Source organism: Podarcis muralis, chromosome 17, assembly GCF_964188315.1.
Source record: "Podarcis muralis chromosome 17, rPodMur119.hap1.1, whole genome shotgun sequence".
Lineage (NCBI taxonomy): Eukaryota > Metazoa > Chordata > Lepidosauria > Squamata > Lacertidae > Podarcis > Podarcis muralis.
In genome coordinates, this window is record NC_135671.1 from 3,449,945 (window position 1) to 3,475,179 (window position 25,235).

Consider the following 25,235-nt stretch of genomic DNA (forward strand, 5'->3'; position numbering starts at 1 on the left):
TGATATTCAACATTTATATAGCACTTCAGAATGGTCAAAGCACTTTATCTCTGTCATCCTTACAACAGTCCTATTACTCCTGTGTAGAGATGAGAGGCTATAGCTGAGATGAGAGAGTTGTAGCAGGGATTATTCCTGGTTCACGGGCATCCCAGTGGGGACAAAACGATTCTCCGGCTAACTTGGGCGGGCACGGTCCAAGGACCCCCAAGTCACCTTCTGATGTCATTTCTGGTGGTGCCACATGGAGAAGCAGAGCTGCCTTGCCACATTGCCTGGCACAGGGCAAAAACTCCCAAGTCATTCACTCGCCACAAGCTGCTACAAAATCTGAAAGGCTTGTGCATGTCCAACATGCTCAGAATTCATCTCTGGCTCGCAGCCTCGTGGACTGTATCCCAGAGTCTGAGTTTGACCTGGTCCTTTGGCTAGTGGACCTGGCTCTTCCCTTTGGAGTCGGGGGCTCGGGGGAGTCTGCGCTACTGGGTTCAGCACCTCCATGCTCCTCCTCCTCTGAATGCGACTGCTCCTGTTCTGCCTCCTTCTGCCTCATCAGCTCTTCTGCCCGGGCCCGCTCCTACAAGAAGAGAGTGAGAAGACCGTATGTGTTGGAAACAGAGGAGCCAGGTCGCCCCCAAGATTGAGGGAGATGGCCACACATCGTGTGGCGTCACACGCATCTCTCAACACCACACAGGCTGGTGCGGCCTTCCATTAGGCTGCGCTGGTCCCCACAGCATCTCTCAACACCGTGCAGGCTGGTGTGACCTTATCCCAGGCTGTGCCAGTCCCTGTGGCATCTCCTGATGCCACGGAGTGCCAGCACAGCCTTCCACAACATGCACCCGGCCCCTTTCAAACCTGTATCAAGGGGGGCGAAGACACCTCGGCCCCCTAGAGTTGGTGTGCCTAGTTAGAAAGGCGGAAGGAGTCTTGAAGAGCAGCACTTTGTAAGTTGATGGTCTCCTTGCTGAAGGGTTGAGCTAGCTTAATAACATGCATTATGTGTATTTTATATTTATTTTAATGAACCAAATACAGTGGTACCTCGGGTTACATATGCTTCAGGTTACACACTCCACTAACCCAGAAATAGTGCTTCAGGTCAAGAACTTTGCTTCAGGATAAGAACAGAAGTCGTGTTCTGGTGGCGCAGCAGCCGCAGGAGGCCCCATTAGCTAAAGTGGTGCTTCAGGTTAAGAACAGTTTCAGGTTAAGAACAGACAATTAAGAACTTAACCCAAGGTACCACTGTAGAGTGAAAAATTATGAATTATGAGAGTGTGTATGAGCCTAACAGTGCTTAGCTTTTTTTAAAGTTGCTTTTTTTAAGTTGTCAATATTGTTTTATAGATTATGCCATATTGATTTGTTAATCATTTGACTTTTGTTGTAATTGCAATGTTTATTTTATTTTTCAGTTGTTGTTTTATAGATTGTAATCGTTTTATTGATGATTTGTTAATTGTATGATTTATGCTGTATTTGCGATGTTCTATTACGGCTTATCATGTTGTTATTTCTTGTTTGTAAGCCGCTTTGGGATTCATTTGAATGAAAAGCAGCACAGAAATACAATAAATCAAATCAAATTAAAAAAGTGGCATTTCCTCCTCCGGAAATCTGCAGGATGTGTACGCATTAAATTCTACCACTCGCTGCTTGGATGCGCCGCATAAGCGAATAATAATAACAATAATTTATTATTTGTACCCTGCCCATCTGGCTGGGTTTCCCCAGCCACTCTGGGCGGCTTCCAACAAAGATTAAAAATACATTAAAATGTCACACATTAAAAACTTCCCTGAACAGGGCTGCCTTCAGATGTCTTCTAAATGTCAGGTAGTTGTTTATCTCTTTGACATCTGATGGGAGGGCGTTCCACAGGGCGGGCGCCACCACCGAGAAGGCCCTCTGCCTGGTTCCCTGTAGCTTTGCTTCTCGCAATGAGGGAACCACCAGAAGGCCCTCGGAGCTGGACCTCAGCGTCCAGGCAGAACAATGGGGGTAGAGACACTCCTTCAGGTATACTGGACAGAGGCCATTTAGGGCTTTAAAGGTCAGCACCAACACTTCATCTCACCCCCAACCCAGCCCCCATTTTACTTAAGTATATATGCCTTTGGACAATGCCCATTGGCTCCCTCAACCCTACATCCTCCAGCTCTTCCTTTGCTTTGCGTTACCTGCTCCGCATGCTCTGGGAAGAGGGTGTACCAGAGGGCAATGGCACAGCGCCTCCCACGGGTCACAGCCCACACGCCGTGAGGGTTCTCCCCGCCAGAGCTGAAGGCCACCAGCCTTCCACATTTAGGGCGCACCTCGGCCTGCCACACAGAAAGAGAAAGAGGGAGACTGGTGTGAATCGAGGGCTTTGCCATGAGCCCACCCGTTTCCCCTTCTCCAACTCGTCTTCTTCTTGGGGCGCCAAGTTGGATGGCAACTTTCTGAGCTGTTGATGGGATCCTGGTCCTCCTGCTCTGGAGCGAATTGCACCATGCAGGACTGAAGAGGGACAGAAAGGCGAAAGGAACACAGCAATTAGCAGAAGAGCTAGGCATACCAGTCGACAAGGAGTTAATGCCTGTTCCAAGGTGAAATTTGACTGAATTTGCCTTTGACTGCCCAATTTGAATCTGCTGCTGTTGCCAAGGACAGGTTCTGTTGGAGGGGAGGGGGAGGATCCCAGCTACAGCTGTTCTTCCTTCTCAGCCATTTCCTCACCCCCCCAAGCCGTGGGCCCAGACTCACTGTAACAGTCACAGCATCCATCTCAGTGAAAAAGAGGTTCCCCCCCTGGAAGTCATCGTTCAGGTAGAGGATGGCACTGCAGAGAAATGGGAGACAGGCAGAGTTATGGGTAGCTGGGATTTGCTCCAAGGTTCTTCACTCGTCTTTAAGAGCCAGGTTGGACATGAACGTTGCCACAGAGACTGGCACCGCTCGGGTGAGGATTTGTGTTGTTACACGTGCACGCTTGACGGGCATTTGCAACATCAACAAAGCCCCAGAGCACGTTCTTTAACGCTTTCCGAAATGTTTGCTGGACTGTTGTTTTAAACCGAAGCAAAGAACGTCGAGCCGACACAAAATGTAAAAGGCAGCCATGTTGGCCCATAAGCATAGCTGTCAAGCGTCCCTTATTTGGCGGGACAGTCCCTTATCCCAGCACCATGTCCCGCTGCTGTCCCTTATTGATGATGTCCCTTAAATAAGCTACTGAAGGTAATGGGGCCCTTTCGATGTCCAGCTGTCCTTTGTCAACAACAAATTGTTGCTGTTTTTTGTGTTGAATATATGCTATATGGTAATTTATGGACCTAATAGGTATCTAAAGCCATTTGTATGCAACAAAATATGTATTTTATCAAAGTAATTGTTGATCCCTTATTTTGGCTGCTGATCCCTTATTTTCAAATCTGTAAGTTGACAGCAATGCCCGTAAGAAACCTTTTGAAATTCATTATGAAGACAGTACTTTTTCCTAGACCATCTAAAATGTCAACCAAACCACCAAAATGGCACAAAAGGGTGTGCAAGCTTTTGGGTTCTTCAGGGCCTCATTTGAACACCTGAAAACCCCTCCCATTAACACTCTCACAAGATGCAGATTCCCGACTTTATCACCCCTATCTTTTTTTCTTCTTCCCCCTGCTTGCTTTGTTTACCATCTAGCCTGGGGTTTCCCAAACGTGGGTCTCCAACTGTTTTTGGACTACAATTCCCATCATCCCTGTCTGCTGGTCCTGCTAGCTAGGGATGATGGGAGTTGCGGTCCAAAAACAGCTGGAGACCCAAGTTTAGGAAACCCAGATCTAGCCTGATGAACATGTCCTCAAAAGCTTACGCACCATTTTGCGACATTTTGGATGGCCTAATAAATATATCGCCTTAATCTGGATTGTGTATAAATGAAGGTACATGTGGCTCTTTAAAAGACATATATATCAGTCTTCCCCTTCCATGCCTCACCTGTAGTCTCTGTATATGTAGGCAGGAGGCTCCCTCCAACACGTGCTGCCCTCGGGGTCCAAGAGACAATTGTCAGCATGGACTGGGTGGCTGAGGTCCATACGACTTTCCTGCTCTCCTAAACAACACCAATGAAAACCATAAAATGCCTTGTTTCTGACACCAGGAGAAAATGTTGAAGAATGCAAGGAAAAATGTTGGAGGGGAATAGACACATCCTGTTGGGAAGGACAGGATGAAATAATTAAGTGTAATGAAATAAATAAATATAATGAAATAAATGTTCATAAAATATTTGATATCTGCCATCCCAGCATTTTTATTGAAAATAATAATAATAATAATAATAATAATAATAATAATAATAATAATACTCTGCCCATCTAATACCCCAGCCACTCTGGGCTGCTCCCAACAGAATATTAAAAACATAATAAAACATCAAACATTAAAAAACTTCCCTAAATAGGGTTGCCTTCAGATGTCTTCTAAAAGTCAGATACTGTAGTTGTTTATTTCTTTGACATCTGATGGGAGGGTGTTCCACAGGGCGGGCGCCACTACCAAGAAGGCCCTCTGCCTGGTTCCCTGTAACCTCACCTCTCGCAGTGAGGGAACCGCCAGAAGGCCCTCAGATTGTATTTTCTAGTTAGCATGCATTGATAATTAGGCTCCGATCCAACTACTCATGGGCAACTAGTCACATATAACAAGACTACTTTATGTATGTGGAACTCTCTTGCTGGATTGCGGTGGGTATATTTGAGGGAGTTCAGCTGATGACATTTCATGTTCGATACTCTTGATAATTTGTATTTGGGAGCATGCAACTCCACAATCTCAGTGGGTCAGTGTGGTGCTGATAAGGCCAAGGTTGCAGGTTCAATCCCCATATGGGACCGCTACATATTCCTGCATTGCAGGGGATGGACTAGATGATTCTCAGTGTCCCTTTCAATACTACAATTCTACGAATTTTGGTGTGAATTTTGCAAACAGAAAAATTTGAAACTTTGGCATATGTTGAATATTCACAAATGTAAGATTCAGTGCTGATGTTCACTCCTTATTAGATGATAGTAGCATAGCCAAGGCTTTTACTCTGCCTTTCAAATGAATTGTTTGCATGGTGTTATGTACTGAGTTGAATAGGATCCAAAAGGCAGCAGTCTGATTGGTCCTAGAACAATAGGATTCAGAATGCAGAAGTATGATTGGTCCTAGAACAATGCAGCAGTATGATTGGTCCGCAGGAGGCACCCAATCCAGCTCCAGATGGAAGTGAATCCACAACCTGATTGGCCTACAGGAGAATCCCAGAATTAGCCAATCACATGCAGCCCATTGTGTAAATAATGTATATAAAGCAGATATATTGGGGAAACTTTCATTCCTCACTACTATGAGCTGAATAAAGAACATGAAATCCACACTTGACTCCGAGTATATTTCACATCACTTCTATTAATTGTTTTGAAGCAGTAAATTTATCAGCTGGGTCGTATTTCCAACTGACAATGTAGAAATGCTCTTGTTCAGTGTGGAACATTGTGCCGATGAGAAGAGGCAAAGTTCCTTACCCTCGGCAGCCGTGCGACACACAAGATGTGTAAATGAAAAATAGAGGTCTTTGCCAGGGGTGAAATAGGATTCCACAATTTTCCGAGATTTCTCACTGGCTTGCAAGAGAAGCTTAGCATCCCTCCAGTTCACAGTGCTCTCTTCAGCCAGCTGGAAGACAAAAAGCCATTGCAGAAACCCTCACTTACGAAAGTGTCCTGAATTTGCGTGAAGCTCCAGGCACACATGTGAAAAAGAAATAAAGGGTACAGACAACAATTGCCAGAATATGCAGCAGTTTCCTTAGCAAAACGCAGGAGAGGGGACTTCTGCACATGTAACAATTGGGGAGAGGGGGGAATGAAAGTTGGTGCAGTTTTTCTTGTTTGTTAGAGCTGCCAGGATAATATGTGTTTACCTTTCAAAGCATCAATGAAGTGAGAGAAGGAAATGCTATGGCTGTTTATTCCCTGGTCCCCTTGGATGCCTTTCCTTGCCTGCATCAAGGTATGTGTTGCATGGCAATCTGCACCTGCCCAAATCCCTTCATCTGCACAACTCTCCATAGCACAGGAGGCTTGTCCTCTGTTGCAATGGGGCACCCTCCATGACTGCAGAGAGGAGGAAGCATGGAGGAAGGGGTCTCTCACTGGTGGAGTTCAAGAAATGGGGCCTGAAGCTCATAGCATATTTGCTTTTCTTGTGATTTTGGCATTTATGCCAGAAGTCAATTATTGGAGGCCTTACAACTCAATAGGCTCAATTCTACGCTATCAACGTTTCAGGACCTGCTCTCGGACAGGAATGATCAAATTACTCTAATAGTGGCTGAATTTTTGAGTGCTGTCCATGTAGAAAGACTGGGCCATTATAAAGAGATTTAGTGCTTCTTAATTGATTGGTGATGTGGTAGTGTAGCATTGTATTATTTATGCAAATTGATTTCCTCTGGAGTTAAAGCTCTGGCTGAGACAAACCTTGTTATGCTGAGCTCGTATTTTGCACAATTTGTATACGGTGTCTGTTTGATAATGTGTGGTTTGCTATGCCTAATAAAGGATATTTGATAGAAGAAATGCTTATAAAGATAGAACACAAGTAAGCAAGGGCGGGAGAAAGGAAGAAAGATGGAAATATTCAATGGCATGAGATAATCACATCAGCCTAAGATTGAAACACACCTTAAGAAACACTTTGGGAAGATATGCTTGAAGCCTGGGCTCTTTTCCAAGCCTCCTCTATTCCCTCAGCATGCAGTCTACACAATTCTTTTGTATTCCATCTTTTTGTCCTAGAATCATAGAATCCTAGAATCATAGAGTTGGAAGAGACCACAAAGGCCATCGAGTCCAACCCCCTGCCAAGCAGGAAACACCATCAGAGCACTCCTGACATATGGTTGTCAAGCCTCTGCTTAAAGACCTCCAAAGAAGGAGACTCCACCACATACCTTGGCAGCAAATTCCACTGTCAAACAGCTCTTATTGTCAGGAAGTTCTTCCTAATGTTTAGGTGGAATCTTCTTTCTTGTAGTTTGGATCCATTGCTCCGTGTCCGCTTCTCTGGAGCAGCAGAAAACAACCTTTCTCCCTCCTCTATGTGACATCCTTTTATATATTTGAACATGGCTATCATATCACCCCTTAACCTCCTCTTCTCCAGGCTAAACATGCCCAGCTCCCTTAGCCGTTCCTCATAAGGCATCGTTTCCAGGCCTTTGACCATTTGGGTTGCCCTCCTCTGGACACGTTCCAGTTTGTCAGTGTCCTTCTTGAACTGTGGTGCCCAGAACTGGACACAGTACTCCAGGTGAGGTCTGACCAGAGCAGAATACAGTGGCACTATTACTTCCCTTGATCTAGATGCTATACTCCTATTGATGCGGCCCAGAATTGCATTGGCTTTTTTAGCTGCCGCGTCACACTGTTGGCTCATGTCAAGTTTGTGGTCAACCAAGACTCCTAGATCCTTTTCTTGATCTCAGGGTTGTGGGTTTGAGCCCCACGTTGGGCAAAAGATTCCTGCGTTGTAGGGAGTTGGACTTGATCACCCTCGTGGTCCCTTCAGACTCTACAATTCTATGATGGAGAGTGTTTTATGGGCAAAACCTGCGGCACGATGCTATGTGGAATAATGTTTCTAAATTCCTTGTTTTTTGAATAAACGAAAAACAAAAAAAAGTCACTCTTCAAAATCCTGCAGAACCTCTTTGCCAGAGAACACGAATAAATGTATACATCACAGGCTATGAAGGCTACATAAAGGCAAAACTATACATTACATGCAAATTCGTTCCAGAGAACCCAGTGGCTTTTTTTTTTTTTTTTTTTGGAAGGCAAAGCAGCTTCAGGAAGAGATTGTTTGGAGAGAAGAAGCCCGCCTGCGTGTGCTGAGCCCTTTCTGCGCCAACCACTTCTTTGCTAAAAATCACACCCCCCCAAGCCGTTTGTCTCACATGGGGCCTCACATACATGTTTGTATGCACACACCTGAAACCCTGTAGGGGAAAATAATCCTTACAGGAATGTTTTTATCTGGAGTAGAGAAGCACTGGGTCAAGGAAAAGGTTAAACACTCCCTTGCCACTTCTCAGATGAAAACTCTTCCCTCCTGAAAAATTTTCTATCTTAGAACAGGGGTGCCCAAACTTTTTTCAAAGAGGGTCAGATTTGATGAAGTGAACCTGTGTGAGGGCTGACCAAAGTTGTTGAGGACATACCGTATTTTTCGCCCTATAGGGCGCACCGGCCCATAGTGCGCACCTAGGTTTTTTTTTTTGGGGGGGGGGGGAAATAAAGAAAAAAATTATTTCCCCCCCAGGCACGGGGCTGGGGAAGCCCGAGCTTCCCCCGACCCCAGCCCCCAGCCCCCAGAACAGGCTGCTATCCGCAAGCCTTGGGAGCCCACGGGAACTCCCGCCGGTCTCCCCAGGCTTGCGGATATCTGCCCGAAGCCCGGGGAGCGCTCTGCTGCGCTCCCGGGTTTCGGGCTGCAGGCTGCTGTCCGCAAGCCTTGGGAGCCCGGCACGACTTCCTGCTGGGCTCCCAAGGCTTGCAGATAGCTTCCTGAAGCCTGGAGAGCAAGAGGGGTCAGTGCGCACTGACCCCTCTCGCTCTCCAGGCTTCAGCGAAAGCCTGCATTCGCCCCATAGGACCCACACACATTTTCCCTTCATTTTTGGAGGAGAAAAAGTGCGTCCTATAGGGCGAAAAATACGGTATACTGCCACGGGGGCAGGATTAAATCAACCAGTGGGCCGGATTAGGCCCCTGAAACAGACTTTGGACATGCCTTCCCTAGAAGAAGCAACGAGAATGTTTCACAGTCATTTCCAACCACAGGAGGAGGAAAGTGTGTTTGTACATGCATGAGTGTGTCTTTGCGCATGCATGCCGATAAACACTCAGCAGGCAACACTGCCTCACATATACTGTTCAACTCCAATTAAAAATGTACTTGTTTACAACTTCTTTGCTATTTTCACTTGACCGTGTACTCTGGCTTAAAGTTCTCGCACCTCTGGTTTCTCTCTAGCTTCAGAGAAGATGCAAAGAAAAAACCTACACCTTCTGCCCCTTCTAAAGCCCCCCAGAGTGCCTTCCAGCAGCTGTGGCTGGTGGCCCAGCCACGCCCCTATCTCAAGAGGGATTGCCTAACTACTGTTGTCTATGCTCTGGTAACTTCAAGGTTAGATTACTGCAATGCGTTATACGTAGGGCTGCCTCTGAAGACGGTTCGGAAACTTCAGCTGGTGCAGAATTCAGCAGTCAGGTTGCTCACCAGAGCAAGACGGTCTGAGCATATTACACCGATCCTGGTCCAACTGCACTGGCTACCAATTAGTTTCTGGGCCCAATTCAAAGCGCTGGTTTTGACCTATAAAGCCTTAAACGGCTCAGGACGGCAATATCTCAAGGTCCGGAGGGTGGCAACAGGAGAACAGGCCTTCTCTTCTCTCCCCAGGGAAGTTCGCCTGGTGCCTTCATTTTATACCTTTAGGCGCCAGGCAAAAATGTGCCTTTTTAACCAGGCCTTTGGTTGACCTGCTGGACATCCTACACCAGGGGTCAGCAAACTTTTTCAGCAGGGGGCCGGTCCACTGTCCCTCAGACCTTGTGGGGGGCCGGACGATATTTTGAAGGCGAAAAAACGAACCAATTCCTATGACCCACAAATAACCCAGAGATGCATTTTACATAAAAGGACACATTCTACTCATGTAAAAATGGGCTGATTCCCGGAACATCCGCCGGCGATTGGGCCGGATCCGGTCCCTGGGCCTTAGTTTGCCTACCCATGTCCTACTCCCTTTTAAAATGTGGCTCTTGTTTGGGGGGGCGTTATTGGGCTACAGTGGTACCTCGCAAGACGAATGCCTTGCAAGACAAAAAACTCGCTAGACGAAAGGGTTTTTTGTTTTTTGAGCTGCTTCGCAAGACGATTTTCCCTATGGGCTTGCTTCGCAAGACGGAAACGTCTTGCAAGTTTGTTTCCTTTTTCTTAACACTGTTAATACAGTTGCGACTTGACTTTGAGGAGCAACTCATAGAACGCAGTGTGGTAGCCTTTTTTGAGGTTTTTAAAGACTTTGGTGATTTTTGAAGCTTTTCCAAAACTTTCCCGACACCGTGCTTCGCAAGACGAAAAAAATCGCAAGACGACAAAACTCGCGGAACGAATTAATTTCGTCTTGCGAGGCACCACTGTATTGTTTTTATTTTTGTTTTATATATTGTGATCTTCTCTGTGAACCACCTTGAGACCTCCGGGTATAGGGCAGTATATAAATTCAATTAAAAATAAGAATATAGACATTTACCTGCAGAGCCTTTAACACTGTTAATCCTTCAAATTTCTCATGGGGCGTGTGCGGCGAACGCCTGCCGCGATAGCCGCCTTCTGTTCCTCCAGCTGCCTGAAACATAGAGAATCTATGTGAGGGACGCAGGGTTGCTCTTGGTTCCCTCTCCTGCTGCTGGCGGGGGGTGATGCAGAACAGGTGCTGGCACCTCTCCTTACCTTGGCCAGGCGGAGGATGTCTTTGCATTCAGATTCAGTCAGGACTCTGTCCAAGACAACTCTCTGGGAGCCATTGAGCTGCTGGGAGTCCATGGTGATGGTGATGCCCTCGAAAGCAAGTGCTTCTGGGGAAAGGAGATGAGCAAGACAGTATAGGAATGCACACATGAGGCAATGCTATCCTTCCGCTGTGCCTAAGAGGTGTAAATAAACAGGGAGGAAACTGATCTCCTTACAGGCCCTAGTCATTTATGTGTTGCTTCCCAAACGTGTAGGGAAAATATATGGAATAATATGGTTATATGGAATAATTTTTTAATATATTTAAAAGACCACTGTAAACAGTTAAAATCATTGGCAGGGATACACTGACACTTGTAATGTGAAATGAACTTTAGTAACTATGGATATGTAACAGATAGGTAAAGGTAAAGGGACCTCTGACCGTTAGATCCAGTCATGGCCGACTCTGGGGTTGCAGCGCTCATCTTGCTTTACTGGCCGAAGGAGCCAGCGTACAGCTTCCGGGTCATGTGGCCAGCATGACTAAGCCGCTTCTGGCGAACCAGAGCAGCGCACGGAAACGCCATTTACCTTCCCAACGGAGCGGTAACTATTTATCTACTTGCACTTTGACGTGTTTTCAAACTGCTAGGTTGGCAGGAGCAGGGACCAAGCAACGGGAGCTCACCCCGTCGTGGGGATTCGAACCGCCGACCTTCTGATCGGCAAGTCCTAGGCTCTGTGGTTTAACCCACAGCGCCACCTGCGTCCCCTATGTAACAGATAGATAACCGTAAAAGACGCAAAATATTTTTCTTTGAATATGGAACCCATGGAGGGAGGGAAGGAGGTCCGAAGGTTTGAAAGAACCTTTTATTTTAATATTTGGAAATGGTTAAAGTAAAAAAAAAGTATAAAATTATGTAAAACCAATGAGCAAGACCACTAGGAGGCTCAAAGACATTCAGGATTTGTCATCCAGATAGATCCTTAGTATACTTTATTCATGTTTAGTACGCTAGCAAACAGTGTGTGATTTGCAATCCAGCTATTGCTTATTTTCACCTTGTAAATTTGCCATAACCTTTGGCATAAGAACCAAATACGTTGACAAATCCCTACCATCTTCGCTGATAAAGTCAAGGGCTACTACCTATGAACATGCATGGTGCAATACACCAGCCAGACACGTCTCCCATTCTGAATCAACAGTTTCGGTCCCAGCTGGAAGTAGAGGAACTGTTGTCCAAAAAGGAGGCATAAACATGGTGTTCGAATGCTCATCTCTGGCAACACCATTCCCTGGGTCATGCAGGCAGGGCAGCCACCGCTGGCCTCACTTTCATTCCCATCTGCTGTGCAGATGGCCAAAGGAACAGCATCATAACAGACAAGCGCGTGCCCCTGCATTGTGCAGAAAGGGGGTAACACGCTCCTTCTGGGAGGTGATGCGCTTTGGCATGGGTACAACACATGTGCATAAGGCAACCCTGCCGCTGCAAGGCCTGTGCATAAGCAAACACTGCCACCACAAGGGTGCTGCCTGGCTCTGCAAAAGCAGCTATGGGCCCAACACAAGTTTGCATGGAGGATGAGGCTGTCAATGGCTTTATGCTCCGTGATGGTTACATGGCCTCTGTAATCAGATGCAGTATGCCTCAGAATACCGACCGCCGAAATCATGAGTGGGAGAGGGCTGTTGTGCTAAAGTCCTGCTTCCCAGAGGCATCTTGTTGGCTACTGTGGTAAAATGCTGGACTATATGACAACTGGGAGAGACTTCATCAGGCAAAGCCTTCTTCCACCTGTCTTGCCCCACCATCCAGTCTCTGCGTCTCAATTTGTATTGTATTATTTTATGCACCATAGCTTGCCATTGTTTTATTGATTGGAGTTTAGAAATTATTTACTGTAATTGTTAAGAGTGGATTTCAGTTTAATTTTTATATGCTGATATTTAATATTATTCTATACTATTCTAAGGAATGTTGAATGTTACCTATTTGATGGAGGTTGCGTATTTTAAAGTTATGTTTTATTATCACATTTTTGTATTGCATTAGATTGTTGTACGGCGTACATTCTTTGTTTCTTCAGCTTGTAAACCGCCTTGGGTGTTGTAAGATAGAAAGACGGTATACAAATTAAAAGTGATGATGATGAATTGGCTTGATCCATCAGGGCTGCTCTTAAATATAGTGAATAAGCTCCTAATTCCCCAGTACTTTCCGATTTCTCAGCATATCGCCTCTTAAGCAACCTCCGAGTCTATCTGATTGAACATGAGTTTGGAAGCTTCAGCACTGGGTCCCTGTCATTTCACAGAATCATAGAGTTTGGAATCCATTTCTATCCGTGGGCTGTTAGGCTGCTGAACGGAAAATAATATAGTGCAATTGACTTTGGGGGTTGGTGTGTTTTGCGACAAGCACACAGAATGCAATGAGACTGGGTGTTTGGGGGGGGAGGGGGGCTCAGTTAATTTCATTGTACACAGATTGTACATTGACAACAAAGGTATTATTATTATTATTATTATTATTATTATGGACCGCAAGGGTCCTCTAGCCCAATCCGCTGCAATTCAGGAATCTTTTTGCCCAACATGGGGCTCAAACCCATGACCTAGAGATTAAGAATCTCACACTTTACCAGCTGAGCTATCCTTTGCACAATTTACATATTTATAAAAGAAAGGATCACGAAAAAAATGGTATTTCAAATCCAGGGTAAATCCTTAAAAAGTAAAGCTTCACCTAATTCACCAAAGCCAATTTAATTCAGAGCCAACTTAATTCAAGCGATAAAAGAGAGCCAGCGTGGTGTAGTGGTTAAGAGCGGTGGTCACGTAATCTGGGGAACCGGGTTCGCGTCTCCGCTCCTCCACCTGCAGCTGCTGGGTGACCTTGGGCCAGTCACACTTCTCTGAAGTCTCTCAGCCCCACTCACCTCACAGAGTGTTTGTTGTGGGGGAGGAAGGGAAAGGAGAATGTTAGCCGCTTTGAGACTCCTTAAAGGGAGTGAAAGGCGGGATATGAAATCCAAATCCAAATCCAAAAAACACCCCACCCTGTGCTGCAAGCACGACTTCAGACAAAGTCAGTTGTTTTTCACTGGGAGCAGAAATGCCTAATTAAGATAAAATCAGTGGGTTGTTCAAAATTCTTCAGTGCTCTTCCAAAGGCCACAAGGCTCAATCTAAAACTTGAACAGGAGTGTCAGCATTTTTGAGGGGGGGGGGGGGCTACCGTTATATTTTCCCAGTAGTGATGTATGGATGCGAGAGCTGGACCATAAAGAAGGCTGATCGCCGAAGAATTGATGCTTTTGAATTATGGTGCTGGAGGAGACTCTTGAGAGTCCCATGGACTGCAAGAAGATCAAACGCATCCATTCTGAAGGAAATCAGCCCTGAGTGCTCACTGGAAGGACAGATCCTGAAGCTGAGGCTCCAATACTTTGGCCACCTCATGAGAAGAGAAGACTCCCTGGAAAAGACCCTGAAGTTGGGAAAGATGGAGGGCCTGGCGTGCTCTGGTCCATGGGGTCACGAAGAGTCGGACACGACTAAACGACTAAACAACTACCACAACAAGCATTATCAGGTGTCAAAAAAGATGTCATAGAATTGTAGAGGGCTGAAGGAGAAGGGGGCGACAGAGGACGAGATGGTGGGACAGTGTTCTCGAAGCTACCAGCATGAGTTTGACCAAACTGTGGGAGGCAGTGGAAGACAGGAGTGTCTAGAGTGCTCTGGTCCAGGGGGTCACGAAGAGTCAGACACGACTAAACGACCACCACCACAACAACAAATAAGCAAACCCAAACTTTCATTTTGCCAGGACCCCCTCCTTCTGAAGCTCTTAAACTTGGAGCCTGCAGGGGAAGAGGAAGAGAGAAAACAAGGCCCCACCTCCAACAATTTGGAACAGGGCTGTGGGGAGAGGCTTGCTTCAAGGCATGCACCTACATCTCCCCTCTTGTTCGCAGAGAGAGGTGGCAACTTTCTAGGTTTCTTTACCTCTCCCTAGCAAGCACAGAGCCAAAACAAATCCCAGGCTTCAGTTGAACTTAGGAGCTGGAGAAGGGGCAGAGTTGGTCCCTTCTCCTCTTTAGCTCCACGTTCAGAGGAAGCCTCAGGCTCATCTCACTCACCAATGCCCAACTCCCCTCAAACCACCATAGGGAGTCAGTGGGGATGACCTAAGTCTTATTGCCTCACCAGCCTTTCCTCCCTTCATGTCAGCTCGTTTTCTGGGACTCACCTCTTGGCTCCTGCTGTTCCATATCTGGGGCTTTCAGCCTTTGCTTCTCTTGATCTTCTCTTGGATTAAGAAACAAACACAAAAAAGGCCATCAATTGCAGAAATGGAGGACATGAGACTCTCCCCTATTAAAAAGTTTGGCAAAAAAGCAAAGGCTACAACTTAATATTGCTCCCCCTCAGCCCAGCCTCTCTACCTTCTGGTGCTTACTTGTGTTTTTCCTTCATGTTTTCAGGAATCAATTCCTCTGGAGTCCACGAATCCTAAAGAAATAAAGGCACGGACTCATGTTACACAAGGTTTTTCCACGCTGTGGCAGAACCCTCACCTCTTCCTACATATTGCAGTATAAAGTTCCTGTTCCCTCACCATAGTATGTGCACAGATGCTCTGCCTCCCAGCTAGTTCATGCTACAGCTGCGGTTCCCAAGCTTTCTTCTCCGGGCCACACTTTCAGAATAAAAAATTTGCCAGCACCACACTAATTTTTCTTTGATAAGAAATACACTGGAGCCCAGAGAGGTGCTTGATTTATAACACAGAATACAATTACCTTATAATGTAATCATAGGACATTCAGAAAGTAAAAAACAATGCAACTACATAAGAACTTGAATCATTCCCAAAATGTAATTATGAACGAGCCTCTTACATATGTACCTTAAGTGTGTATACCAACTCAATGAGAGGTGTGAGCTTGCTTTTGCCAGGTAATTTCATTTATATGATGTCTACTTTGAAACAAACAAACTCTCATCTCCTCATCAGTGCAAAGAAGCCTTTCTCTTTTCTGATGTGTCAGATTTGTCAGTGTTGAAAATCCCTGTTTGCAACAATATACAGTATCGTGGAGAACAGTAGTATAGCCAATGCTCTTGAACAGAGGCATGGATACAGTTTCTGTTTATCTATCCAAAACAATTACTATACTATACTATACTATACTATACTATACTATACTATACTATACTATACTAGGGACGTGGGTGGTGCTGTGGGTTAAACCACAGAGCCTCTTGGGCTTGCGATCAGAAGGTTGGCGGTTCGAATCCCCGCGATGGGGTGAGCTCCCGTTGCTCGGTCCCAGCTCCTGCCAACCTAGCAGTTCAAAAGCATGCCAAAAAGTGCAAGTAGATAAATAGGTATCACTCCAGCGGGAAGGTAAACGGCATTTACGTACGCTGCTCTGGTTCACCAGAAGTGGCTTAGTCATGCTGGCCACATGACCTGGAAGCTGTCTGCGGACAAACGCTGGCTCCCTCAGCCAATAAAGCAAGATGAGCGCCGCAACCCCAGAGTCATCCACGACTGGACCTAATGGTCAGGGGTCCCTTTACCTTTACTATACTACACTGCACTAATGTTTCAATGTTTATTTGATTGTCCTTGAATATTCTGGCTACACTTGCCATCCTTTCGGGCTAAACCAGTGTGGCGCGCCACATTCTTTGAAAATCACCGAACCACAGGGATCTTTTTGGAGCCACATCAAGTGAGAAGCCTGACCAAAGGTGTACTTTGTGTCAGGGAGGTAAGCAGTCGATTTCTTTATTTAAACAGTCCTCGCCCGCCTAGCTTTGGGAACTCACTGTGCTCAACTGGAAGCAGCCATCTTGAAGTATCTTTGATATCCTTACTTTTCTTCATGCTCATCACTTATTTCAGGCACCAAGGCAGGAAGGGGGGGGGGGATGGTCCCCTCCCATATATTAATTTGTCCAGTACACGTCCATAGATGAAAAAGCGGACTGCAGCTACTTACAGGGTCATTAAAAGTTTCCCCAAGATGCTCCACTGCATAGTAAATGAGTTTCTTCTCCATAAGAGACCTCTCCACATAGTGGCGGATATTCTGTGAATGAAATAAAGATATTAAAACCAGGCATTAAAAAAACATTACTACAAAATGGCTCCCGCTTTTTTGCTTAAAAACAACAACAACAAACTCTGACAGTAAATCTGCACAGCTATCTATCCCATGTGCCTTAAGGTCACTTGAGTGATTTTTATGAGAGAGTTGGGAATCCTTAACTCTCTCTGGATTATGCCCAATGCGCAAAATATTCTCATTGACGTGGTGCTTGCTTCCAGATGGAAGAAATGTTTACTGGTACCTCTCTGGCTGCAATGGGCACGTCTCCCAGCTCTGCTTGGTATTGCTTCAGTTTCTCCAGCAATGCCCCATCTGATGGATAGAACTGCAAATAGGTGGCTGCACATTCAGCGGCGAGGGCCCAATTCCCAGCTGAAAACGAGAAGATGGACTCAAGTTACAATGGCTCCGACTACCATTCCATCCATGCTCCACCCCACTCTTGTCCTGGGCACATTCCCACTCAGCACAGCATCCCCTGCTTACTTCTTTCATAGGCAAACTGCAGCAAATCAAAATGAGACGGGATGAAGTCTTCTGTGGAAGACACCCTCCCGGGCTTGGTGGCAATGTCAAGGACACACTTCTGCCTGCACTTTAGGACCTGGATGTAGTGAGCTGGAAGAAGGCAGAAAGAGAATGAGAAATAGAAATAGAGAATACATGCCCCCGGAGTAGCAGCTGGACTGTCAGTTCTTTGGCGATCAGCCTTCTTGATGGTCCAGCTCTCACTTCCATACATCACTACTGGGAAAACCATGGCTTGAACTATACGGACCTTTCTTGGCAAGGTGATGTCTCTGCTTTTTAAGATGCTGTCTAGGTTTGTCATTGCTTTTCTCCCAAGAAGCAGGCGTCTTTTAATTTCCTGGCTGCTGTCACCATCTGCAGTGATCATGGAGCCCAAGAAAGTAAAACCTCTCACTGCCTCCATTTCTTCCCCTTCCATTTGCCAGGAGGGTTACAATACCCTCAAGAAACCCACGGCCTTTACCCGCGTGTCGGATTTCGAGGCCTGTATCCTGGAAACCAGATGGCTAACTCTCCACGATGACCTGACGTGCCTTTTGCTGGACCCCCTCCCTCTTTTCCCTGTTCAGGGAAGTTTTTAATGTGTGACATTTTAATGTATTTTAAATCTTTGTTGGAAGCCGCCCAGAGTGGCTGGGGAAACCCAGCCAGATGGGCGGGGTACAAATAATAAATTATTATTATTATTATTATTATTATTATTATTATTATTATTATACAAATAATATTCAATATAATAATAGCCAATATTCAAAATTCCCCAACCTTTTTTTGTTTCACCACAGTGCAGGAAAGCAACCTAAATGAAAACACACCTGCCCCTTTTCTCCCATGAGGTGAAACAGATGCTTGAGGTGGGGAGGACATTTCAATTGGGAAAACATCGCTGGGAAGTGGATAAACCTTCTCTTTCTATTGCCAGATCCCAACTCAAATACCCCTCTAACTGCTCTTAAAAGAACACAGGAAATTTCATCAATGGCTCTCCCCATCACATCTATTTAAACCCTCACCTGTTTTTTGTGACTGTTAGGCAAGCATTTGATATTCGTTAAGCATCTGGAGAACATGCCAGCCGGATGGGTGGGGTATAAATATTATTATTATTATTATTATTATTATTATTATTATTATTATTATTATTATTATTATTAGTCTACAGAGGAGTAAGCACATGTGCTTGCTTCAAGAGGAAGGCCGCCTCAAACCACAAGCTCTCTCCAGCTCTTAACGTTCAGCGCTCCCTCAGACTTTTGCTGCTTCTACCTGCAATGGCTTCGTAGAGGCCAAGCTGCGTCTCCTCCTCCTTTTCCTCATCCTCCTGAGGCCCTTCGCAAAGGGCCCTGCAGTCCTCCAGCGCCAGCAGCCCTTCTTTGAGCGATTCCTCCAGCTTTGTCACCGCCTGCTGGTAGTCATCCGCCTTGTAATGTTGAATTCCAGCTTCGTAGGCCACCTGCAGGTCACAAACCCATCAGTCCCCCAGGACAGCCCAGGTTGTGACTCTCTCATGGGATAGTGATGGGGGGCTGTGGTAGCAGGACTTTGCAACCAGAGGCTAAGCTCTCAGGGCCAAACCACATGAGGTATGGGAGTTTATGGCTAGATGTATCTTTTAAGTCCTAAAAGCAGCGTGTAGGAATGGTAAGAGTTGTCTAATGGGTCTTTAACCCTTCCCTTGTCAGTTTGCATTTCTTAGTGCAGAAAGTTTTGATCTGATGTGTAGAGATCTTTCCTATTCTACTTAATTCAAGAGGGTTCTGGAAGCTTCTCCGTGTGAAAGAAACAAGCAGAAGGTTCATGATGTTTGGGTTATACTTTCAGAGAAGCTGAGTACAGCTGCTTAAGCCGGTTCTGTTATCTTTTCTGTCAAGGTCTTGCTGACTATAATAGGCCAGAAGGAGCCTGGGTTTCACTTTCTCTTTCTTTCTATCTCTCTTCCTTCTGGTGTGGTGTTCTGTACATAGTGTTATGGTTTAGACTTATTGTAAGTTATTGTTAAGTTTAAGTTAAGTCTGCTGCAGCTGGATTTCTTATGGACAGTGCCAATCCTGAATGCACAGTCATACCTCGGGTTAAATGTGCTTCAGGTTGAGCGTTTTCAAGTTACGCTCTGCGACAACCCGGAAGTAACGGAGCGCATTACTTCCGGGTTTCGCCACTCGCCCATGCGCAGACGCTCAAAATGACGTCACGCGCATGAGCGGAAGCGGCAAATTGTGAACCGCGCACGCACAGACATGTCTTACATTCTACTCAGGATGCGAATGGGGCTCCAGAACGGATCCGTTTCGCATCCAGAGGTACCGCTGTATTGGACCATTATGCTTATTTGCCTTCCATAGCAGTAAAGCTCTGCTGGATGAAATATTTATTGCCTCAGGTTTAATTTTTGGGAATCCTGCAACGTGTTTCAGTTTTTACTCTGCTAACTATACATTAAGGGACACGGGTGGCGCTGTGGGTTAAACCACAGAGCCTAGGACTTGCCGATCAGAAGGTTGGCGGTTCGAATCCCTGCAACGGGGTGAGCTCCCGTTGCTCGGTCCCTGCTTCTGCCAACCTAGCAGTTCAAAAGCACACCAGTGCAAGTAGATAAATAGGTACCGCTCTGGCAGGAAGGTAAACGGCGTTTCCGTGCGCAGCTCTAGTTCACCAGAAGCGGCTTAGTCATGCTGGCCACATGACCCGGAAGCTGCACGCCAGCTCCCTTGGCCAATAAAGCGAGATGAGTGCCGCAACTCCAGAGTCGGTCGCGACTGGACCTAATGGTCATGGGTCCCTTTACCATTACCTTTACTATACATTGGAATCTGGATCCATATTGAGAAGAATTCAGTGACATCCTTCTGTGCCAATTTCAGCATACCATCCCCTCTGGAGCCACAGGTAGCACAGTGGGAAAGGGGGGCGCACCCCCACCTTCAATGCTTGGGAGGTTTTTAAGCAGAGGTTGTATGGCCATATGTCACATAAGATCTGGTTGAGATTCCTGCATTGCAAGGGGCCTGGGCTAGATAACCCTGGCGGTCCCTTCCAACACTACGATTCTGTGAATTCTTTACCACCCACAGGGCCCAGTAGGCTTCACAAAGCAGCCCTTCTTTATCTGCCAAGCAACATCCAGTTTCCCAGAAGTGTCTCACCCAGTGTGGCATGGCCTCAAGATCCCGAAAGCTTTCTGCTTTCACCCCCGCCATGCGCCGGTATTTCTCCATGTCCTCACGCATTTGTAGGTGCTGTGGATTGGCCACGAAGAACGTGTGAGCCGAGGAAACGGCTTCATCGAGTTTCTTGAGCTGCAGGAACAAAACAGTACCATTTAGAAGTAAAAAGAGGGCCACGAGGGCACCATTCTCAGACTGAAGTGGCAGAGAACGTGGACAAGCCCACTCTAGGATTTAATTGCATGCACACAAACACACACGCAAAGCAGTGCAAGTTAAAAACATTTCTTACAGTTTTTTTAATACCTCATAGTATTATCACGAAATTAAAAGATGCCTGCTTCTTGGGAGAAAAGCAATGACAAACCTAGAGAGCATCTTAAAAAGCAGAGACATCATTTTGCCAACAAAGGTCCGTATAGTTCAAGCTCTGGTTTTCCCAGTAGTGATGTATGGAAGTGAGAGCTGGACCATAATGAAGGCTGACTGTCGAAGAATTGATGCTTTTGAATTATGATCCTGGAGGAGACTCTTGAGAGTCCCATGGACTGCAAGAAGATCAAACCTCTCCATTCTTAAGGAAATCAGCCCTGAGTGCTCACTGGAAGGACAGGTCGTGAAGCTGAGGCTCCAATACTTTGGCCACCTCATGAGAAGAGAAGACTCCCTGGAAAAGACCCTGATGCTGGGAAAGATGGAGGGCACAAGGAGAAGGGGACGACAGAGGACGAGATGGTGGGACAGTGTTCTCGAAGCTACCAGCATGAGTTTGACCAAACTGCGGGAGGCAGTGGAAGACAGGAGGGCCTGGTGTGCTCTGGTCCAGGGGGTCACGAAGAGTTGGACACGACTAAACGACTAAACCACTACCACAACAAGCATTATCAGGTGTCAAAAAAGATTTCATAGAATTGTAGAGTTGGAAGGGACCCCAGAGGGTCATCTAGCCGAACCCCCTGCAATTTAGGAACCTCAGCTAAAGCTTCCCCAACAGATGGACTACCAAACGGTGCTTAAAAACCTCCAGTGGAGGAGAGTCCCCAGCCTCTTGAGGGAGCCCATTCCACTGTCGAACAGCTTTTGTTTGTTGTTAAAAGCAAAAGGGATTTTTGCTTTAAAAACAAAGCTACCCAACATGCAGACTATGGAAATGTAGGTACCTGAAGGAGCGTCTGCACCCAAATCGTTCAGCCCGGACACTGAGGTCCAGTGCTAAGGGCCTTCTGGCGGTTCCCTCACTGTCAGATGTGAGGTTGCAGGAAACCAGGCAGAGGGCCTTCTCAGTAGTGGCACCTGCCCTGCGGAATGCCCTCCCATCAGATGTCAAGGAAACAAACAACTATCTGACTTTTAGAAGACATCTGAAGGCATCCCTGCTTAGGGAAGTTTTTAATGTTTGATGTTTTATTGTGTTTTTAATATGCTGTTGGGAACTGCCCAGAGTGGCTGGGAAAACCCAGCTGTATGGGTTGGGGTATACATAATAAATTATTATTATTATTATTATTATTATTATTATTATTATTATTATTGGTAGCCCTGTCAAATAAACACTTGCCCTCTGCAACACAGGATATGTGTGTCCATGACTACTTTCCCCTCTCCTAATCGTTCCTGACAGAACACCATTTCCCCTGTTTTAAAGTTCTTGTCAACCTCTGTAAACAACAACTTCAATATTTGGACAAAGGCCTATTTCAGATTACAAATGATTGCAGTCTGTGAGGGGAAAATATGAGGAGGGGCAGACTTTGGTTGTACAGCTCCCTGAGCGAGGCCAACATTTGGTGCCCCAATGAATCTTCTCAATGTTGCGCCCTCTTGGCTCAGCGCCCTGTGCAGAGCAACTGTCCACAATACCCTAAATCCCTCAATAAGTGAATGGCAAATAAGATTTTGTGAATATATAGACTCAGCAAGACGTACAGCAGTGGTAAGAGGCAAATCAGACCAGAAACTGATGCAGAGGAGTGGACTTGAGTGAAGGAATACATCAAAAAACATTGTTCTGGTATTAATATATCAATATGCAATGAATGAAACTTATAGAGTAAAAAATTAAGAAGAAATGGGTATTAGACGAGATAGTCAAAAATAATATTGATAACAGAGTGAAAAGAAGAAAAGAAACAAAGGAAGCCACATATAGGTGGAGGGAAGTCAAAATTTATGTCTGTATGTTTAGTTTGTATGTTTGTTTTCTTTTTTGTAATCTAAGTTGAGAGGTGTATGTATCTATGTATAATAAGCTTGTTTAGTGTTCTGGTTTGTGTTTGTATGTATTGCATTTATCAATAAAAGTTCTTTTTAAAGAAAAAGAAAAAAAATCTGGCATGGATACAAGCATCACCAGCCCAAGGCATTTTGTTGCTAGAGGTGCTGGAGGTGCCTATGCAGCCCAGTCCATATGCAGAAGCCTACAGAGTCAGCAGCAGCATCCTCATGCTAGTGATTTCGCAGCATCCTCCACCATCACACCTGAGGGAAGAAGGCGAGTTGAGGCAGTGAAGGGCAGGCTGTTTGGCACACCAGGCTCTGCCAGCAGAAGAGAAGAAAGCATCCATTTCCCAAGGGAAATCACCTCGCTGTGGCTCATGGCAGGGTCTGCACTGGAGGCACGAGGCACCCATCACCACTCACTTGGTACAGCATAAGAAATGTCCATATAGTTAAAGCTCTGGTTTTCCCAGTAGTGATGTATGGAAGTGAGAGCTGGACCATAATGAAGGCTGATCGCCGAAGAATGGATGCTTTTGAATTATGGTGCTGGAGGAGACTCTTGAGAGTCCCATGGACTGCAAGAAGATCCAACCTCTCCATTCTGAAGGAAATCAGCCCTGAGTGCTCACTGGAAGGACAGGTCCTGAAGCTGAGGCTCCAAGACTTTGGCCACCTCATGAGAAGAGAAGACTCCCTGGAAAAGACCCTGATGTTGGGAAAGATGGAGGGCACAAGGAGAAGGGGACGGCAGAGGACGAGATGGTTGGATAGTGTTCTCGAAGCTACAAACATGAGTCTGACCAAACTGCGGGAGGCAGTGGAAGACAGGAGGGCCTGGCGTGCTCCGGTCCAGGGGGTCACGAAGGGTTGGACACGACTAAACAACAACAACAAAGACTCTTCATCTCAGGGCCGCAGGTTCGAGCACCACATTGGGCAAAAAGTTACTGCATTGCAGGAGGATGCACTATGATTCTGTGATTCTAAAGTATGTTGCAAGGGGAGGGGGAATCCTGAGTTTAATGCCCATAACCCCATTTTAGAAATGCTTGTGTGTAGCAGCTAACTCTGCTCTAAGGCAGCCCAGGCATGGAATGGGAAGGCAGTAGACGTAGCAGCAGGAAAAAATGGATAAACAAGGACTTCTGAACCGAGTGCCAAGGACCTGCCAGTTTAAATTGCTTTTGGCCGTCTGCACATTTTTATTTTTTTGCTGAGTAACTCTGCACAGCCTGAATGTTTCTTGACTGCACTAGGCATTTTTCTGCCCATAGAAGACGACGACACATGGTTGCTCTTAATGTAAAGACCACAAAGTATGATACGATAAAGGAGATTCTGACTAAACATCAGGAAAACTTTCTGCCAGTGATACAGTAGTTTAATAGTGGAACGGCAGACTCCTTCCTTGGAGGTTTTCAAGCAGAGGTTGACTGGCCACCTGCCATGGATGCTTTAGCTGAGAATCCTGCATTGCAACTCTACCATTCTATAATTCTATAAATTCCCATCATCCCAGACCACTGATCCCGCTAGCTAGGGATGATGGGAGCTGTAGTCCCAAAACAGCTGGAAAGCCCAAGTTTGGGAAAGTGAAAAATAAAGTTTGCCAAGTTGTTAAAGGCAGGCGGGCGGGCGGGCAGGCGAGGCAGCCACATCAGCAGCTGCGGGCGCCTCTTGGCCCCGTCCTGCCCCTCACCTTGAAGAAGGCGATCTGCAGGTAGTTGTAGGGCTCCCTCTCCTCGAAGTCCTGCCGGATCTGCGCGCTGGCCCGGTGGAGGGAGGGCTGCCCGCCCAGCCGGCGCCCCAGGCACTCCTCCAGGCACTCGGCCCGCTGCAGCACCCGCTCGAAGAAGCCCGTCTCCCAGGGCCGCGAGGGCGGGCGCCCCGTCGAGAAGCCGGCCTGCCCCTGGCACGCGCCCTGGCACTCCCGCCGCGCGCCCTGCAGCCCGGAGTAGCTGTGCAGGCAGCGCTGCAGCAGCTCGGCCGCCCGAGGCCAGTCCTGGGCGAAGTAGGCGCGCACCCCGTCGGCGTAGAGCGCGTCGTAAGGCGCCAGGTGGCCGGAGGAGGGCGAGGAGAGGAAGAGGAGGATGGAGAGGAGGAGGAGGAGGAGGAGGAGGAAGGGGACCGAGAAGCGGGGCGAGGAGGAGGAGGAGGAAGGAGGCCGCGAGCGGAGAGCCATGGCAGAGCGCAAAGGAGAGGCAGCAGCAGCGAAGGGGAGAAATTGCAGGCGTCGCCCGAGGAGTTGGGGCGAAAGGGGCGGGCAGGAGGCGGCTGGGAAAGGGGCCTGCGCTGCTGGCGGAGGGGGGGAAGAAGGCGGGGAGAAGGGATGCGTAATCCGGAGCTGCTGCCCGAGGCTGGAAATTCCTCCCGGGGCAGAGGAGGCCCAAACAAGCCGGGGAAGGACGCGGTGGCGGCGGGGAAGGAAGGTGGGGCGCACGGTGGTGGAGAGGGGCGCGCCCGCTCGCCGGCTCTGCCCTAGCCTGGAGGTGATAAAGTACGTTTTGCTGCTTAATTCCTGTGCTTTAAGTAGATTTGCCACCTATGGTTGGTTCAAAATACAGGACAGGTCAGGCAAAATAGAGGACAGGTGTGTGCGAGGGGGTTAACCACCTTGCCAACAAAGGT

The 25,235-nt window shown here is 46.8% G+C and overlaps 1 protein-coding gene across 1 annotated transcript; it reads right to left on the reverse strand.

The window, feature by feature from the left end:
* P3H3 (prolyl 3-hydroxylase 3) lies at nt 1-24,964 on the reverse strand. The gene is made up of 15 exons (XM_028712082.2): nt 24,307-24,964; nt 20,367-20,519; nt 18,490-18,676; nt 17,179-17,310; nt 16,934-17,064; nt 16,582-16,671; nt 15,030-15,082; nt 14,820-14,878; nt 10,552-10,676; nt 10,352-10,447; nt 5,553-5,703; nt 3,973-4,090; nt 2,752-2,827; nt 2,187-2,327; nt 1-577 (listed from the first exon to the last, which is right to left on the reverse strand). The coding sequence occupies exons 1-15, from the start codon at nt 24,787-24,789 to the stop codon at nt 359-361; spliced, it is 2,214 nt and encodes a 737-aa protein (XP_028567915.2). The 5' UTR covers nt 24,790-24,964; the 3' UTR covers nt 1-358.
* Nucleotides 24,965-25,235: the final 271 nt, after the last annotated feature.